The 20002-nt window shown below is 41.4% G+C and overlaps 1 protein-coding gene across 8 annotated transcripts in view; it reads right to left on the bottom strand.

Moving 5' to 3' along the window:
* Window positions 1-20002, bottom strand: part of grip1 (glutamate receptor interacting protein 1) — a 110096-nt gene that overhangs the window by 70007 nt on the left and 20087 nt on the right. For 4 of the 8 annotated variants that reach the window (XM_036148912.1, XM_036148918.1, XM_036148914.1 and 1 more), the window contains exon 1: window positions 8201-8503. The exons of 1 other annotated variant lie outside the window; for it this stretch is intronic. In XM_036148912.1, coding sequence (XP_036004805.1) covers window positions 8201-8336 — 136 coding nt within the window. In that variant the 5' untranslated portion in view covers window positions 8337-8503. Of the gene's footprint in view, window positions 1-8200; window positions 8506-20002 lie in introns of those variants that run through there. 3 more of the 8 variants (XM_036148920.1, XM_036148921.1, XM_036148915.1) reach the window with 3 other exon arrangements.

Below are 20002 nucleotides of genomic sequence, written 5' to 3'. Positions count from 1 at the left end.
GCCTGTGAAATCGTGGGGTGTGCTGTATTGTTGTTGTTTTTATCTCTTGTGAAAAATATGACCAAACTACTTTATTATATTGGGATAAAATTTATATTTTTGCCATAAAAAAAAGTCTCTTTAAGCATCAAAATTGGATCAAGTTAAGAAACGCTGATCACTTAATTTTAACACATTTTACTCGCCTGTATTTAACAGAAATGTATGCATTAAGTCATGCATTGACGATTAAAATGCTTTGATTTGATGCATCTCGCCTCTAAATGAAAAACTCAGGTGTCAGTGACTGGGCCGGGTTGACAGAGCGGCTCTGCATCAAATCAGGGGGGAAATCATGGAGTAAAGCCCCAGTAGAGCAGGTCTGAGGACTGTTTCTGCCTTTGTCTCCGGGTTAGTCAGTCAACCAGCCATAAATCGCTTTCAAATACAATCACACGCTGCAGTGACCACAACACACACCCCGAGCTGGACGATAGCTTCGAGAAATGCCTTTTGGCAGCTCTGCAGCGCCGACACACAAAAACTGTACATTTCTGAGGGAAGGTCAAAGTTCAGCCTTAAATATCAGCATCTAAACACGCTCCCATGCCACGTTTTAGACGATTAAATTCACACTCAGGCTTTGCAGAGTGGTTTGTTGCGTCTTCTGAGGAGGAAACCGCTGAGAAGCGGCTTGAACACTGAGCAGAATCGTTAATCAGCGTAAACAGTTTGGGAAAGTCCAGTCGGCGGTTTCTCTGAAGGGACGCAGACGGCGACGGGAACCATCCATGAAAACAAATACCAGGAAATCAAACATCTACACGAAATATCTTCTCCTCTCCTCGAGGCGGGATCAATCCGGTGCTTCTTTTTATTTCAAGCCCGAAATCCCAGAAATGGAGACAAAACTGGATCTTGATTTTAACTAATTGTTTTTCACGACAAGTTACACTGCAAAAACAGCACTAGAAAAAAGTAAAATATTCTTTAAAATTAATGTATTTGTCCTTGCACCTAAAATAGGAACAATTCATCTCCATCATCTTATTTTAAGTGCATTATATCTAATTATCTTATTTTAGGGATCAAAATACTCATTCCGTTGGCAGATAATCTTGTTTACTTGCTCAAATCAAGGATAAATACACTAACTTTAAGAACGTTTTACTTATTTTTAGAACTGTTTTTGCAGTGTAAGCTAAAAAAGATCCAAAAGATCAGCAGAACCAACCGATTTTGACTCCAGTCCACAGTCCGCTTACTGGAAACACTCTTCCTCACCCAGTCTTCATCATCTGGTCACCTTCACAGAGCAGCTGATCAAACCAGCAGTTCTTGCTTTAAATTCATATTAAGCAGATTATGGACCTGATATGGTTCTGACTGGAATATCAATGGGGGATGGTTTAAGACCATTTTATTTAACATTAAATCAAGTCTATATGCTAAAATAATCATTGCAGGTAACCAGTCTGCAGGAAACCTCCTTCTATATCTGCAAGTACCATAAAACCAGAGTAACCAGGTTTACATAGAGAACAAACAGAACAAAACCACAGTTCTAGAGGGAAAACCTCCATTTTTCCCTCTAGAACCCCAAAGGTTCTGGCCCAAATGGACCTTGGGGGGCCTGCATCTGTGACGGGACCTCCAGGGAAAGCCCTGCTCCTAGAAGCTGTTAAATCGTGGGGTGTGCTGTACTGTTTGTTATCTCTTGTGACAAATAAGACAAAACTGCTATAATATATTGGGATAAAATTTAAATTTTTGCCAAAAAACTTAATAAATGCATTTAAAAACTTTCCTTCAATTTCATATTTACACCATGGTTTGTGTTGCTCCATCAAACTTAAGTGATTTAAATACTTTGCTGTTTGTGGCTATAGTGTAGCAGGATGCGGAAGCGTTCAAAACAACATAAGAAAATTATTAATATATCAAAATAAGTACAGATGAGCTGCAAAAAAAGAACTAAAAACAAGTAAAATCTTCTTGAAATTTGTAATTTTTTCCTTGATTTGAGCAGCTAAATGAGACTATTTGCCCGTGGAATGAGTATTTTTACCCGTAAAATAATATAATTAGATATCCTGCACTTGAAATAAGATGATGTAGATGAATTTTTCTTATTTCACATTAAATCAAGTCTACATGCTAAAATAATCAGTGCAGGTTACAGTAACCAGTCTGCAGTAAACCTCCTTATATATCTGCAAGTACCATTAAACCAGAGTAACCAGGTTTACATAGAGAACAAACGGAACAAAACCAGAGTTCTAGAGGGAAAACCTCCATTTTTTCGCTCTAGAACCCCGAAGGTTCTGGCCCAAATGGACCTTGGGGGGCCTGCATCTGTGACGGGACCTCCAGGGAAAGCCCTGCACCTAGAAGCTGTTAAATCGTGGGGTGTGCTGTACTGTTTGTTATCTCTCGTGACAAATATGACAAAACTACTATATTATATTGGGATAAAATTTACAGTTTTGCAAAAAAAAAAGTCTCTTTATGCATCAAAATTGGTGCCAAGTCCCACCATCTACTTAACAAACGCTGATCACTTAATGTTAATGTAGTTTACTTGCCTGCATTTAACAGAAATGCATTTATTAAGCCATGCATTAACGATTAAAATGCTTAGCTAAGTACCTCAGGGGAACATGGATAACCACCTCCCCCCCCCCCCCTTTACAATGCAGTGATTGAGAGCATGACTCTGGGAACGATAAGCAGCCATCAGAGCACTAACGACGGGGCGGTAAGCTGATGGTCCTCTTTTGCATGAACAACATGTTCACATTCAACTCAGAGAAGAGACAAAACGCTTCAACAAAGAACTCGTCCACAAGACCTAACTACTCAGTTTCTTTTTTTATATACCTGGATTATTGAGATGCAGCATGATTTATTGGAGTACTATAACTTCACTATACTTTTACGTATGCTTAGTAACTTTGAAGTAATGCAGCTCTTACGTGAAAATTATTTCACTGCAAAAAGGGAAATAAAAGTAAGTGAAATTTTCTTGAAATCAGTGTATTTTTCCTTGATTTGAGGAGCTAAAAAAGACTATTTGCCAATGGAAAAAGATTTTTGCACTTCAAACAGGAACAATTCATTTCCATCATCTTATTTCAAGTGTAGGATGTCTAATTATCTTAATTTAGGGGTAATAATACCCATGCCATTGGCAAATGCTCTTATTTAGCTCCTCAAATCAAGGAAAAATACACTGATTTTAAGAAATTCTTACTTAGTTTTATTTCCCTTTTTGCAGTGCTGCAAAAGCAGATCTAAAAACAAGTAAAATGTTCTTAAAGTTAATGTATTTATCCTTGATTTGAGCATGTAAACAAGAACAGGAACTCATTCCATCTGCCAATGGAATGAGTATTTTTACCCCTAAAATAAGATAATTAAACATCCTGCACTTGAAATAAGATGATGGAGAAGAATTGTTCCTATTTAAGTGGAAAAATCTTATTCTATTGACAGATGATCTTATTTACATGCTCAAATCAAGGACAAATACATTAATTTTAATAACATTTTACTTATTTCTAGGTCCGTTTTTGCAGTGTGGCTACCCTACCCGCCTCTAGTTACTTTACTGGATGAAAATCAAGCATAATGTATCAAAAAATGCACCAGAAACAAACTTACAGCACTTATCCTCAAGCTTCTGGTTCCGATGTCATTTGTACGTTAATTAAAGATACAGTAAACAGTATTTATTGTCACTGGAAGCACTTTGCCCTGTTCTATCATTTATGCATTGCTTACTGTAAGTATTTGGGTTCGAAAGCTTTATGACGTGAAAAAGAGTAATTTGTGAGGAAAAAAATTGTCATTTTGTCAAAATGTTAATATTTTTATTCTGTTCTTGTTTTATTTTTTACATTACAGAATTTACATGTTACTTTATACTTTCAGATGACATAATTCTTCATAAATTAAACCTGGTGTTATGTTCACAGTACCCAATACTTTTTTTCACTCTGCTGTATATCGAAGTAGTGATTTTCTTACTTGAGTACAACTTTTAGCTACTTTACCCACCTTTACATAAACTAGACCAGGGGTGCACAAACTTTTCTGGCTCGTGGGCCGAAATTATCGAGTGAAAATTTTAATCCGTTTGGAGAAAGGAGGGAATTTCAGCAGAACTCTGAGCGTATTGGTTGAAACTACACTTAGTGCCCGCCTACCAAAGGTTGGTTTTAGCCAATCACAGTATCATATTAAAACATAAGCAGCAGACGTCATGAGAAACCACAAGTTATGCTAGTCAAGGCACTTCATGCTGTTTTTCCTTTAAAGAAGAAGTCGTGGACTCTTACAAAACAGATGATTATACATGCGCTACAGTTTATGTTGGGTTGGCCTTAAACCACAATACAGCAACGTAATTGGCCCAAACCGTTTTTTGTTTGGACACAAACGGTTTAAACTGGATCGGTACACTGCAAAAACAGAACTAAAATAAGTTAAAATATTCTTGAAATTAGTGTATTTGTCCTTTATTTGAGCAGGTAAATAAGATAATCTGCCAATGGAATAAGATTTTTGCACTTAAAATAGGAAGAAGTCATCTCCATCAACTTATTTCAAGTGCATTATATCTAATTATCTTATTTTTGGGGTAAAATTACTCTTTCCATTGGCAGATAATCTTATTTACTTGCTCAAATCAAGGACAAATACACTAATTTCAAGAAAATTTTACTTATTTTTAGTTCTGTTTTTGCAGTGTACGAGATAAGATTCTCGATTCGTCCTGTAGGACGAGCTTTCAATGGCAATAGGAAATAATTAAATAGCACCATAATGGTGGTGCATCCTGGGCACCATCATCAGTGTCTATCCAACAGGTTGAATATATATTAGCATGCAATAGTGTGAACTATTATTGTTTTGTAGCGCCTGCAAACACTGATATATTGTGCAGCCCAAATTTGTTTATATCAGTGAGGTGTTTAGAGATACATATATCTGCAGGGAAACTGTATTTTATACAAAATTGTCTAAGTTAATTTCTGAAATAAATAAACTTTTCAAAGAAGCTTTGATAAAAGCACTGGTCAGGAAAAGGAGAGCAGCGATAAACAACCAGCTGATGTTTAAACAACGCTACCAGCCTTGAGACGTCTTCCTGCTAAGCATCGAGGAAGTTAAGTTTGTTTATTCAAGTCAAACCAGGCTTAGTTCAGCCAAGGAACTGCGATTATTGCCAGAGCATCTGATATTCTCTCGGGTTTTTTTGTTGGGGGTTGCAAACACAATTGGATGAGATGTGACTTTGTTTAAGACTTTACAAGATGCGTGTCTGGATTCAGATTTGCTTCTAAAGAAATGAGCAGTAGCCTCAGTCAGAGCCAGTTATCGCAGCAACAGACACTGCAGATTACAGAAAGTGAGCGATCGGCTCGCTAACAGTTAATGGGAAGCCATGAAAGTGCCGCCCACCGATGCAGGTAAACATACGGCATGTCACCTGTTTGTCTGATCTGGAATCTGCTGCTCCAGAAGCCAGGTGCAGCATTAAACATCTGTGATGGCGCCTGTTTGCTGAGGACTTAAGACTCTAAATATGCAGTCCAACAACTGTATTTAAATGCTTAAAACTTCCCTTTGACAAAAAAAAAGTTACCTTGGGTTTCCTCTATAGTTACGCAGCTGCTGGAGGAATTGCTGACCACTTTTCATCTCCTATTTTCTCCCAATAATCTCCTCTTTTACACCACCTGAATGCATTTTCACTATTAACTTTACGTTATCTTTCCATTTTCCATTAAAAATACCCCTAAACCAGTAAAGTTGTTTAGCGTTATGTCTTTTTCAATTGAGTCACTAATGGAGGTATTGCTGTCAATAACTATAAGCAATCTCTTTGTCTTCTTTTGTTGTAGAAAGTACCCCTGGTCCAGTGTTTCTGTACACTGCAAAAAGGGAACTCAAAGTAAGTAAAATTTTCTTGAAGTGGTTTGTATTTGTCCTTGATTTGTGCAGGTAAATACGACTATTTGCCAATGAAATAAGATTGTTGCACTTAAAGTAGGAACAATTCATCTCCATCATCTTATTTCAAGTGCAGAATAGCTAATAATCTTATTTTAGGCGTAAAAATACTCACCCCATTGGTAAATAGTCTTATTTAGCTGTTCAAATCAAAGAAAAATTTACTCATTTCAAGAAAATTGTACTTTCTTTGAGTTCCCTTTTTGCAGTGTAGTGATTGCTACCACCTTCTTTATGTATTCCCATAGAAAGTACTGGGTTTTATTAACAATAGAAGGTACTCCTTGCTCACTGCTACTGTTTTATCTCCACCTCTTTGGTGGATGGAGCTCCTGATGGAGGTTTTGCAGCTATTATACTGTATATGTGAACTCTTTGTTTATCTTTCTTATAGAAAGCCCCCATGGTTCAGTGATATTTCCTACTAGACCTGGTTCTGTTAACTTTTCCTGTTAAAAAAGTGTCTTTCCATCCTGAGGGCACCACCTACTTGCCCAGGACGAGGGATTGCTGCAATCATCTGAGCTTCGTTACACACTAATTGACTAATAACGTAAAAAAAAAACATTCTTACAATGTTGTTAGAAAGCAAAAGGAAAGTCTGACATTCAGACTTAATCACAACACAAACTAAGATTTTGAAACAGCTCTGCTTCAACGCCATGAAATCCTGGTTTTAAGTGAAAGTTTCCCACTCAGTCAAACCAGTCTGTACTGATATTTTAGCTCTAATGTACAACAGTCAGAAGAAAAGCTGGATGTTGCAAAGTAAAGACTTAAAAACATATTTTTGTGCAACAGCCTGACTGCACAACATGCACACCGCTGACAACTAGCTCCTGGCATCAAGGGGAATTGCTGCTGCTCTTTCCAAATGAAGCAGCGAAAGTTTAACTTAAAAGTCTCCAAACTACAGAAACAACATATTTGCTTTTTTTTTTTTTATTGGGTCAAAGGAAAGAAAGGAAGGCCAGGTAATCCTGTACTGAAGTGATAATAATAGATAGCATTTAATGAGACGTTGTGAAACAGCAGCTTGTTTCACACAAACTTCACATTTGTCTGGTTTTTCATGGCTCTAGTCAGAAAACTCAGTATTTTACCCGACGCACCACGATCTGAAGCTGATCTGGTTGGTGTTTTTAGACCCAAAAATGGCTTCTGAGGGTAAATAAGAGACCAATAAAGTAATAAACCTGCAGGATACGACTTTAAGCACCACACCCAGCCACCTTCTGGAAACGGGCTGCATCTTTAACAACAGATCCAGGCTGATCTGAGGCGAGCGTCAGCGCCGAAGGAAACCACAGAGGTCTGATCTGTGAATTTATTCAGCGAGGAGTGGAAGAAGCTGTCAGAACAAAGACAGCTCAGCTTGGTTAGACGCTGTGGTGTTTGTGAGAAATAAAAAGCAACACATTTGGCGTGAAAACGAGGAAAGGACCTGAAAACGGTGGAATGTAAATCGAACCAAATAAAAACGAGAGAATAAAGACTGGAATGGGCCACTTTTGATTGTTTCCTATTAATAAAATCCCTCTAAACTAACCATTGACACTGTTTTCATTAACCAGCATCATCCACTCTGGTTCTCTTCTGTTCAGTTTATTAAAGAAAAACAAAAAAAAACGTGTTAGGATGCATAAATGGCAATAATCTACTAATAAAACAGTTTAATTAAGGGGCGTCCAGCACATATTTTGCATTAGAGAGCTTTGGACAAAACCCAAATCAGCAGGTCAGACCAGCAAATCTGATTGGTGCGTCTCAACAAAAGCTAAAAAGCAGAGGATTTTGTCTTAAAGTTTGCAGGTTCATCGGGAATCAGCAGCTTCAGCAAACCTGGAATTAGTGGCGTGCATTTCCCACATTCCTTCCTGGAGCAAACGCTTCCCGCCTTGTTATTACCAAACAAACCCACCTGGGCCGGCGGCCTCACCTGGATACCTGCGCGCGCGCCGTAACTGAGAAAAAGACCTTCATCTATAATGGAGAGAGGCGACACGCGCTCGTATTTTCACCTCATTTAAAAGTCAAATTTGACGGGAACCTCACTGTGCGCCTGCTCTCTGCGTTCTGGACCCTCCGGTTCTGGACCCTCCGGTTCTGGGCCCCCCCCCCCCCCCCCTGAGGAGGCGCTCCTCCAGCACTGATAATGTGTTGATAAGCTGCCCCGCCTGCAGCTCTCCTCCCTCACACTCACTCAGAAGGTGTGCGCTGTACTTGCTGGTGTAGTAGTAGACGTCTTCGTAGCCCTCCTGGTAGTCGTCGTCCGCCCGGTACCTCCTCCCTCGCCTCCTCCTGCTCAGGAGGCGCAGCAGGGCCAGGAACCGCTCCATGCCGGGGCTCCCCGCCGCGCCAGGGGTCTACGCCGGGCTGAAACCGGGCCAGGCTAAGCTAGCAGCGATGCTGAGGACGATGGGAGCAGCTCCACACAGGCAGACAGGGAGAGGGATCAGGTTTCCTCCTCCTCCTCTTCCTCCTCCTCCTCCTCCTCCTCCTCCTCCTGGCTTTTTGCTTGCTGCTGCACTCACACACACACCTCTGCACGCCTCGCGCACACCCAGAAACATTAGCTCTCTCTCTCTCTCTCTCTCTCTCTCTAACACACTTGCTCTTTGTATTCTCTGCAGCCTTCCTCTCCTCCTCTGTTCCCGTCTTCTTTTGGCTGTTGGCGCATCTCGCGGGGCTCAGCCAATCACAGGGCTCGCCTCACACACACACACACACAAAACACTACTTCATCTCCTTCATTAGCTCCTTCCTTCCTTTGTCATCCTTTCCTCCTCCTCGTCCGTGTTTCCCCAGCCTCCTCCTTCACACTCAGAGCAGGAGGGCGGGTGGTTGGGGGTTGAATTCCTCCTCGTTGTGCTCTGTAATTGCTGATGAGAGGCAGAGGAGGCGTTTTTTTTTTGTTTTTTTTTTCCACCTTTTGGAAACAACACCTGGTCAGCGTCCTCTGAAGGAGGCGGACGCCGTTCAGCAGCTTCTGGTTGATGATGAAGAACGGAGCAAACTCTTCTCGCTCCGACTAACTTTGCAGTCCCGCTGTTCATCGTCTGAGATTTTGGCTCAATTTGTCACAGAAACCAAAGACTTTCTCTATTCTTATTGACACCACAGACAAAGTGGAAGGAAAAACAATTTGGCCTTTTAACCCTGAGATGTATTCTGCCTCATTTAATCTAATGGCTCTAAATTCAATCAACGTCGATTATCCCCAGAAATGTTCTTGATGGTAAACAGTATAAATACCCTCAGTATAAATCAGGCTGTTCTGGTTCTGGCCTCTGAGGTTCTTTAGAGAACATCCAGCATCATGGAGACTAGTGTTGCGGTGATGCCATTTTTTGGTTACCTGACTCCGCCAGATAGATTTGCTCCGCATATCAATCTGGAAACCTTCCGTTGAAGTAATTTTGGGAAGGGGCGAAAATACTGGTTAGCTGATTGGCCTATGTTGGTGATAGACGGGCCAAATAAACCAATCAGATTCAAAAAAACACAACCACAAGCCAAGCTACTCTTGCTGCTGCAGGTAAAGGCTCGTTAGCTCAGCAAAGAAATACTCTGTAATTCCGATAAAACTTGCTTGATAGCCACGCTAACGCTAGTTTCATCGGCTGAAGCCGCCATGTTCTTTAGACTGAACTGTCGCTCTTCTCGTTGCGTCACACCTCAACCCGCCTCAAAGCCAACGCTGATTGGACGTTCGTTTGGTGAACGGCTCCAAATTTTCTTTAACGGAGGGTAGCCAGACTGATCTGCGAGTGAAACCTTGAAAGCTCGCGAGATCAGGATGGTCTCACGAGGCTATGTTTTTGGCCCCAATACCATCTGTTTGAAATTGATGTGTGTGTGTATATATGAAGAACTGCATACTAATTAGGGTAGTAGAACTTTCTATTGCCTACCTGTAATGGGTGACAATAGTTGAATAAACTTTTGGCTCTCAGAGGCCAAAATAGTAACCTGATCCTAGCCAGACGTATGTTGCTCCGCCTAGCTCCACTTACATCCATCTGGGACATCTCCCATAGAAAGTGATTTCTCCAACCAATTTTATGGTCTAGCCAATCAGGACGCAGGGCTGGAGTTTCATAGATGTGACGTAGTGGAGAAGCGACCGTGACGTGAGACTGTTTTGATAGCAATGGCGGCTCGTCGAGGAAGCAAGCGTTAACATTGATGCTGCTATTTCTTCCGTGTTGTCCAATCTACCTAATATTGTTTCATTAAAAGAACATCAGAGAACGCCTCTGAAGGCTTTTGTTGGTGGAAACCATGTTTTCGCCCTTCTCCCGACCGCATTTAGCAAGTTTTGTTTTAGCGGTTAGCGGTTAGCGTGAACCATGTTAGGAGGCCTTAAGTCCTCGACGCGGTCGGCCTGGGATCGACTCCGACCCGCGGCGCTTTGCCGCCTGTCTCCCCCCTCTTCCTGTCAGCTCACTGTCAATAAAATGTGTGCCACTAGAGCCGCAAACACATAAAAAAAAAAAGTTGTTTTTTCTGTGTCGCTCTCATCAGCGTCACGGGTTAGCTTCAGTGTGAGTGGTTGAAATAGCACGTTGATAAAGATGACAGACAAGTGGTTTATCCAATCATTTGCAAGGATTTTTGATAAGGCCCAGCCTTCAATAAAGGCAATTCCTATGGAGAGATCCCAGATGGATGTGAGTGGAGCTAGGCGGAGCGACATCCATATGGCTAGAGTCAGGTTACCAAAATAGTGCAACATGTATAATGGTAACATGTATAATAGTAGTGCAACAGTAAGACAGTAAAATTACATTAATAATTGAATAATCTCTTTTAAACCCTGAGTTTTGGCTCTCAAATGCCAAAATAGTGCAACTTTCATGAACTTATATAAAATGTATAATACTAGTGGGGAGAGAGAAGGCTGCATTCAAGTTACAGACAAACATCAAAATGGTATCAGTGCCTATTTGTTGGTACTCGCCGATATCATTTTAGTGCTGGATCGGAGCCTCGCCCCATACTGGTATCGGTATTGGTGCAACACTAACGGAGACCAAGGAACCCAGCAGACGGGTCAGGGAGGAAGGTCCATAAATCATTTGGCACCGTTTTATTTGTTATTTGAGTTTAAAAGATTATTTTGAAAAATCGCAGAATTCTGTCCGTTGCATCCATCTTTTTTTTTTTTTCCCTTTAGTTTTTTTCCGTTGCATCCATCTTGATGCGCTGACAGCGTCGTACTTGGTGGCTAACCGCGGTGCTAAGAAGCCGTTCAACATGCCAATGAAGATATTTGCCGTCAACTTCTAGGAGCGGCTGAGCCGTGACGAACTTAAAAGTACGCGAGGACAGTTGCAATTAAACAAATTATGGAGTCGACTGGCCATGACCAACACGCCGTGGAACAAGCTCAGGGCTCCCACTGATTCGGTGTTAGGGTGAGCTGTATTTTTATGCACTAATTATTTGCAACTTGTTATATTATATTTAGAAAATAGAACCGTTTTATTGCCAGTCGTAGGTTTTCGTTTGGTTGTACTTATCTGCCGCATCTTAAAGACCGGTCCATAAAAACATTGTCTAACATTAAACCGGCCCGTTGTGCAAAAGAAGGCCAGCAATTATCCAACCAACCTTAAAGGTGCATAGCCAGGTTATTTGGCTTTTTAGTCATTTATACGTCAGTAACTCACTCTGGTTGCATACAAAGTTTTTATTAAGGATTATCAAGTCCTGCAGGCACATTAGTTGGTATTTGGGTGTTTTATGCTTTGTTTGTGCTCATTTTGTCTGTAAATAAAGCCATTTGTGTTTATTTACGATTTTAACGAAGTATATATTGCGCAGGGGCAGCAGAGGATAAAACAAGGAAGCGGCTAACGGCTATTAGCATCTACAAGTGAAACAATAAAGAAAGGTCCAAGATCCAGTGAAAAAAATATGATTCTAAGAGTGAAAAGCCTGGAATGTCTCTGGGAATCCAGTCTGAAGGCTGGTATTCACTGAAGCGGGCAGTAAACCTGCTGAGGCTCAGATGTGACGCAGAGCTGACTGATGTGAGTAAATGTTCTGATATGAGGCTCTTAAAGTTGCTGTAGATCATTTTACTTAATTAATAACATTTGGTCTTTGATCACAGCGAGCTGCAGCTTTACTGCGAGGCGTTGAAGAGGGTCAGGCTCAGTCCGCCATTATTTAAAAGTGATTTGTTAATTAAGCAAACCGGCATTATGATAGTTCTGCAATACTGCCACTAGATGGCGCCACATTTGTTTCTATCTGCTCATCTTGCCCGGCGCTGGGGCTTTTTATCCACAAAAAGGACCATAAAACATTATCAGGATGGAGGCTTGGTGTATATAACCTTATTCTATCCTGATCAAACAGTTTCTGTTCTTTTCTTAAGCATATAATGTGGCTATATACCTTTAAATCATTCAGCCTACATGCAAAATATTCCATGTGGTAGAAAACTCAGTCAGTCCATGCCGCTACACAGGCTGCAAAAGACTGGAGGCTGGGCTGAAAGTTCATCTTTCAGAAGGACCAGACCCTGAACATACAGCCAGAGACAGATCAAAGCACATTCATGTCCTAGAGTGGCCTAGTCAAAGCCCAGACCCACATGCAAATGAGAATCTGCCCAGACTTGAAAACTGATGTTTACAGATGCTCGCCATTTCGCATCAACGTCTGCAGATAGCTGTTAGAGACATACCCCAAAAGACGGTTCTACAAAGAGCTGAAAACAAATGCACCCCACACTTTTCAGATGTTTATTTGTAAAACCTATTGAAAACCACGCATCATTCTCTACTTCACAGTTACGTATTACTCTGCATCGTTCACATACAATCCCCATGAAAAACACGGAAGTTAAAGAGGCGCTGAATGCGACCACCAGCAGAACGCTGGATATGGAGGAATGGCCGACAAATTCGCTTCCGTTCCATAATTGCAAGGCAAACATTGAAGGTTGTGACAAAAAGCTCATGAGATGTAAACACTTGGTGGTTGTATTAAAGAAAAAAAAACAACAACAGATAAACACATAACTGCCAAATAATGTATAGAAACATTACAAAGAGCCCATTCAGTATGGCGGTATGCTACGGCAGCTCAGTGGGGACAACATCAGTCACTGAACCTTTTACACACGCTGGCCTAAATTCACCCTCGATTTCATGAGAGTTGGGACAGATCTGGAGTCAAATCTGAACTGCTTTGTTTTATTCAGATTTAAGCGCCCCTCATGGTAAAGTTGCAGACTAGAGGTGCCATCTCTGATGCACATTCAGACAAACCGAGTTGGAAAACTGTCCAACCAGGAGCTGCAACAACAGCGCAGTGATGCGGATTTAAGGCAAGTCCTTTTTTAGTGACGCTTAACCATTCTTAGCGCGGGAATAAGAAGTCGTTGGAGTTTCCTTTACATATTTTTAGAGGAACGGATCGTCTAAAGAGATGCTGTTAAACTCCAGGAGGACAAAAACAAAGTTTCCATCCGTTCTCCCGTACACCTGCACACACAAACACGTATGTGCAGGTGTATAAAATCAAAGCAGCGGGCATGCAGACTGTTTCTAACAACATTTGTGAAGGAATTGGTCGCTAAATATCTTAAATATTCCCCAGTCCGCTGTCGGTGGCTTCATAACAAAGTGGAATCGACTGGAGACAACAGCAACTCAGCCACCAAGTGGTCGGCCACGTAAACTACGGAGCGGGGGGCAGTAGATGCTGAGTCCAACGCTACAGACCTCCAAACTTCATGTGGCCTTCAGACCAGCTCAAGCACGGAGGAGAGAGCTTCATGGTGTGGGTTTTATTGCCGAGCAGCTGCATCCAAGCCATAAATCACCAAAGGCGGGCGTACACTGTACGAGTTTTTACCCTTTTTGGGCTGATTCTTCAGTCGTGTGAGAATTTTTTGGATAGAGCCGAGTTTCAGCTGCATGGTGCGTCCTGCATGTAGCATCCAGGGAGTAACGAGGGGCGTTTATCTGTCAACACCACCTCCTGATCAGGAATTGGACGGTCGGATGAAAATCAAACATGTCTGAAATCCAGTCGGCCATTCAGAGGTGATGGTGAGTGCCTCCTGCTGGTGAAGCAGAGCTACGAGCCGTTTTCCCCCGACCTCGCGCACTGAGCATGTGCAAACAAGAGAATTCTTCTTCTTCTTCTTCTCAGATGAAAACACAGGAGTGAAGAGAAGCATGGCAGTGGTACGTGTGACATGGAGTCAAATTACCAAGGCAGCGCGATTTGTTCTAGTGAGCCTCATATTTAACAGAAAGCACTTCCGTCTTTTTCTTCTTCTACTGTTTACGTTTGGCTTCCGGATAGACGAGTCTGAGTAGCGCCTTCTCTCTACGGCACTGAGTCCGACGTAGTTTTTAGACGTACAGTAAGAACAGATATGTAGAGCTGTGAACTTTTAAACTCCGAGGTTTTATCGTACAGTTTGAGCTGCACAACAATTGAAAATATTGTACAGCGTACGCCTGCCATAAGAGCAAAGCGTCGGATGTGGCTAGAGATGAATCACGCTTCTCCACCTGAGAATCTGATGGACCAGGCTGGGTTTGTGGCTGAATCCTGATCTGAAATAGGGCTGGACGATAATTCAATAACGATACATATCGATCTATAGACGTATATCGATAATAGAAAAAAGGGTAAATAAAAAGTTCAATAGAATAACAGTTTTCCTTCCTTATACATTCTAGCCACGTAGGTTCGTTACATCCTCCCAACCAATCACAACGCAGACCCAGGAACACTCCATCACCAAGCTCCGCCCCCTTCAAAGAGTTCAGAGAGCACGCTTTCTTTTTACTTTTTAAAAACTTGCAGCTGTGTTAAAAAGTTAGTTGAATAAAGAGTTAAGTTTGAATTCAGTTTTTGTGTTCTGTATCTAAAAATAGGTCACTATGGCTTCACTTAAAATATATCTTTTGAATTTGTTGATAATTATCGATCAATATGATTTATATTTTATCGATATGCTTTTTTTAAATATTGTCCAGCCCTAACCTGAACCTAATAGAACATCTTTGGGTTGAATTAGAGCACAGACTGAGAGTCAGGTCTTCTCGTCCAGCATCACTGTCTGACCTCACTAATGATATTCTGGAGCAATGGTCAAAAATTCCCAGAAACGCTCCAGAACCGTGTGGACCGCCTTCCCAGAAGAGCTGAAGCTGTTATGGACCAGCCTATATATATGAAGCTGTTCGTTATTAAAAAAAATAAGGTGTTTAATTTAAATTTAACATTTTTAGATCGACAATATTTCAAAAAAATATATATTTTTAAGTTAAAAGATTGAAAACATTAAACAACAAATTAAAGATAAAACGAAGAAAGAAAATAAAAACAAAACTAGAAAAAGCTGTTCCTGCGTAACAGCGAGTGAGAATGCTAATCTGCAGAATGATTTGAGGAGAAGATGCAGAAGAGAAAAAGTAGTCATTTGTAGTAGTACTAGTAGTAGTAGTAGTAGTAGTAGTAGTAGTATCAGTAGTAGTAGTACTAGTAGTATCAGTAGTAGGAATATAAATTTTTAAAGAATTTGAAGGAATTTGATTAATTTGAAGGAATTTGTAGTAGTAGTAGTATCAGTAGTACTAGTAGTAGTAGTAGTTGTATTAGTAGTAGTAAAAGTAGTAGTATCAGTAGTAGTTGTTATAGTATCAGTTGTATCAGATGAATTTGAAGGAATTTGAAGAATTTGAAACAGTTGAAGAATTTGAACCATTTGAACAATAAGAAGAATTTGAAGGCATTTCAATTTGCATTCATTTCAATGGGAGCAAAAAACGCACAAAAAGTACAAATATTTTAAAAAGTATAAAAGGTAGAACAACCATGATATATAGCAATAATGTCGAGAACGAGCCGAACATTTTGGTATGAAAATTGTTGAAATCGGTTGAAGTATGCGGGAGTAGTTAGACGCACAAAAACGTACGGAATAATAATAATAAAGAAAAACAGGAAAACAATAACTTTTTTAAGTACAAACCAAACATGAAAACTGAAGTGAAAGAAAATTACTAATTGGAAATATATTTATATTTCTGGCAAAAAAAAGGAAAATAAATTCTATATTTTTGTTTTGAATTTCCAGTTCTCCAGTAAATGAAATTGACTAGATAAAGGTAAAAGCCTAAATAACATATTATTTCGGTAACGAAGCAACTGTTCAGTAGTTTGTTAAATAATTACTTCACGGCGGCGTATTGTTGCAGCTCATTTGTAAATCCACGAGCCAAACTGTTGATCCAACAGAACCTCGTCGCCGGTCCCAGCAGATCCCAGTCGGGCTGAGCAGAAGCCAAACAAGCGGAGAGCAGAATGTGATAATCAGAGACGCCAGGAGACAATTAACCGGAGGAGCGTCTGCCTGGAGCTGCCAGATTAGACACTAAATCATGTGTTCATGCTTAAAAACGTTAGTTTCTGCGCCCAGAACCCGGTGGCTCCTGTTCACAGCGACGCCGGCGGGATTCCTGGGAAGAGTTCAGTCAGGTGCCAGCAGGGAGGTGTTCGTTTATTGAAAAGAAACTAGGGAAGCGAGGTGTTCAAGCAGCATAAATACCAACTTTACAGAGACTAATGGCCTCACGTGAAGAAACAAAAAGCTGCTAATTGCAACGCAAAGCAACAGTTTTCCTACATGTGGCCACAAAACATTTTCATGTGAAGAGGAAGGAAAAATTTTACACAGGATTTTAATGTTTCCTAAAAGGTGTGGCATACGTTTGTTTTGAGCCAACACGTGGGTGGAACCACCTCCCGCTGTAGATTTTCCTCTGGACTTTGACTAGGCCGTTCTAATTCATGAATCTGTTTCAATCTAATCCATCCCATAATGCCTCTGGCTGCATGTTCAGGTCCTGCTCACTGAGCTATATAATACACTGGAGTGCTGATTTTTCAGAAAAACTGAAGTCACTGTCCGCCATCTTGCTCCTCCCTACTCTCACAGAATCCCATAGGATTTGGTTGCAACAACAAGCAGTTTTCTGGCTGTGTGAAAACGTTTCACAGGTAATTCTACAGTCAGTGGATGTACTAACACTATCAACTACTAGGAAATTAGGTGCTGAAATATTTTACATGTTATTCATATTAAATATATATGTATGTATATATAAGTATGTGTATATGTATATATTCAGATATATGTATACATATATGTAAATATATGTTTTTGTATATTGTTATTTATATATTTATACATGTTATATATATATATATTTAAATAGATAAAAGGCAAAATATTTAAGCACATGACTTTCTCAGTACTTGATATTTTTAGAACATAACATAAAAGTATATGGCATTTGACATTTTAAGAGTCTTAAGCCCCCCCTGAACATGAGAAAATCCTCGTTAGTCGATGCTGTAGCGCACATATTCCCTAGTTACTGGGAGGAAAATAGGGAGTACCAATATGGCGGCTGGTGGCTTCAAAGCGACTCGTTCTAACAGCGGTGAATAGCACTCCAGTGTATTATAGAGATCAGTGATCCTGCTGGAACGTGAAGCTCCACCCCAGGTCTCAGGTCTCCTGCAGCCTCTAGCAGGTTCTCCTCCTGGATTTAGCTCCATCAACCAGCTGAAGACGTTCCCACAGCATGATGCGGCCACCACCATGTTCAGGTTTGCCTCCTAGTGCAGGAGTTCAGGACTCCTGGACTCATCTGACCAGACCACCGTCCTTCACCAGCTGTGGCGAATAGCAAACATCAGGCCTGTAGGTTTTTTTTTTTTCCAACAATGAATTCCTGCATTCCTTTTTCATAAAAGGTTAGATTTATCCTCGCAAACGATTTTAACCACCTGAGCCGTGGATCTCTGCAGCTCCTCCAGAGCCACCATGGTCCTCCTCCTGCTTCTCTGGTTAAAGCTCTCCTGTCAGTCCAGGTGGACGTCCATGTCCTGGTAGGTCTGCAGGTGGTCCATCCTCTCTCCAGGTCCAGATGATGATCAGAGCTCTGGGACGTTGCTGTAGAACCTTATCCTGCTGTAAACTGGACCAGAACCTTCTCCCTGACCTGTCTGCTGGGTTCTTTGGTCTACATGATGCTGGTTGTTCTCCAGAAAGATCAGAAACAGAACAGCTGCATTTATCCTGAGGTTAACTCACACCCAGCTGAGCTGTATTTACCACCTAGGTGATTTCTGAAGGTAATCCTTCCACTTTAAAATGACTTTGCATTGATCTATCAAATCAAAACACGTGAACGTTTGTGCTTGTGAGCTGAGAAAATGTTTAAATGGATTCAGAGAGTTTAACCGGTTTGTTCTGGACACACACTGTGACGCTCAGGAGCAATCCCTTCTTGCCTGCCTCGCTCTGACGGACAGCCGGTCCGCCCGGGAGTTCAGTCACACGCTGGAAAATATGTTGGACTGCGCGTTGACCTCTGACCTCTGTCATGTACTGACAGCCCCTGTTGCACGGATGTCTGACAGACGCAGAAATGCTGACAGAAAACCCCAGAAACGTGCAGGCGACCAGCCGGCCTCCCCTAAACAGCGTTGATGTGAGTTAAACTCCTGCAGGGAGGCGTTAAATCTCTAAAAGCGGACAGAAGGAAGGAGGGAAACCAAGGCCTTCCTTTCCCCCAGTGAAACTCTCCAGCTCCTCCAATGGCAACCCTGGGCCAGAAGGGAAATATAGTCCCTGCAGGAGTTCTGGACGTACCCGAGTTTCACTAATTTCCAGCTGGTCCTCATTGTAAAACTGAGAAAAAGCAAGATAGACTACAGACGTCCACTCAATATGTGTTGTAATTTCAGCTTTTAACTTTCTGTTCTCTCTCTTTTATCTTCATAGAAGGTACACCTGGTCTGGCGTTCTGTTAACTGTGACATCATCCAGGGAAGACAGATCACCCGCTATTATCATCTAATGTAGAACAGATTACTAGATCAATGTGTGCTTTTGTGCTTTTTTGTTTCTCTTGTTGTGTCTCTGCTCTGTCTTCTGTAACCCCCAGTCGGTCGAGGCAGATGACCGTTCATACTGAGCCCGGTTCTGCTGGAGGTTTTCCTTCCCGTTAATGGGGAGTTTTTCTTCTCACTGTCGCTTCATGCTTGCTCAGTATGAGGAATTGCAGCAAAGCCATGTACAATGCAGACGACTCTCCCTGTAGCTCTACGCTTCTCCAGGAGTGAATGCTGCTTGTCGGGACTTTGATGCAATCAACTGGTTTCCTTATATAGGACATTTTTGACCAATCTGTATAATATGATTGAACTTGACCTTGTAAAGAGCCTTGAGATGACATGTTTCATGATTTGGCGCTATATAAATAAAATTGAATTGAATTGAATTGATGCGGTAACATCAACTGGCTGATTGGACTCAGGAGACCAGCATCGGTTCAGTAGTTCTCTCCACCTATGTTCTGCATTTTTGATAGTTTTCCCTTCAGAGCAACATCCCATAATGTTGGCAGTGGTAAACTGTTGGATGACACAATGGTGTCTTCTTCCTGAGAAAACAAATGGGGCGGAGCTGGAGATGGATGCACCATCACTGCTAACATGGGCTAATGTTCAACAGACGCTAAACGGTCAATGCTCGCCATTGCAAAGACGGCTTTAAGCCAAATGTTGCAGAAGTGAACAAATTTAGAAGAAGATGTCAAAATATAGCACCTTAAAGCCCAATTTATACCATTTATCTGCAACAATAACTTGATTTGGTGGTTTAGTAACTCTTTAAAAAGACCAGCATTTGGCTTGTTGAGGTCCTTACCGTCGCCTTTGTAGCCATCTGATCCGTGCCCTGGTTTAAACAACGTCCAATCAGCACTACAGGACCAAAAACATCCCTGATTTGGGTCGGTGTGGTAGAGCAGGAGACCAATACGTCGGGACTTTGATGCATGTCTTCCCACACTTCTCTCTCTCTGCCCATTTCCCGACTGAATACCAGAGCCACCATCTCTGACCCTACAACACGGACGCTGCGGCTAAAACAGAGACCCGTCGGTCAATC

Source organism: Fundulus heteroclitus, chromosome 17 (genome assembly GCF_011125445.2).
Source record: "Fundulus heteroclitus isolate FHET01 chromosome 17, MU-UCD_Fhet_4.1, whole genome shotgun sequence".
In the NCBI taxonomy this organism is placed as follows: Eukaryota; Metazoa; Chordata; class Actinopteri; order Cyprinodontiformes; family Fundulidae; genus Fundulus; species Fundulus heteroclitus.
Note: the sequence above shows the minus strand (reverse complement) of the source record. Positions and strands in the feature narration are given on the sequence as shown.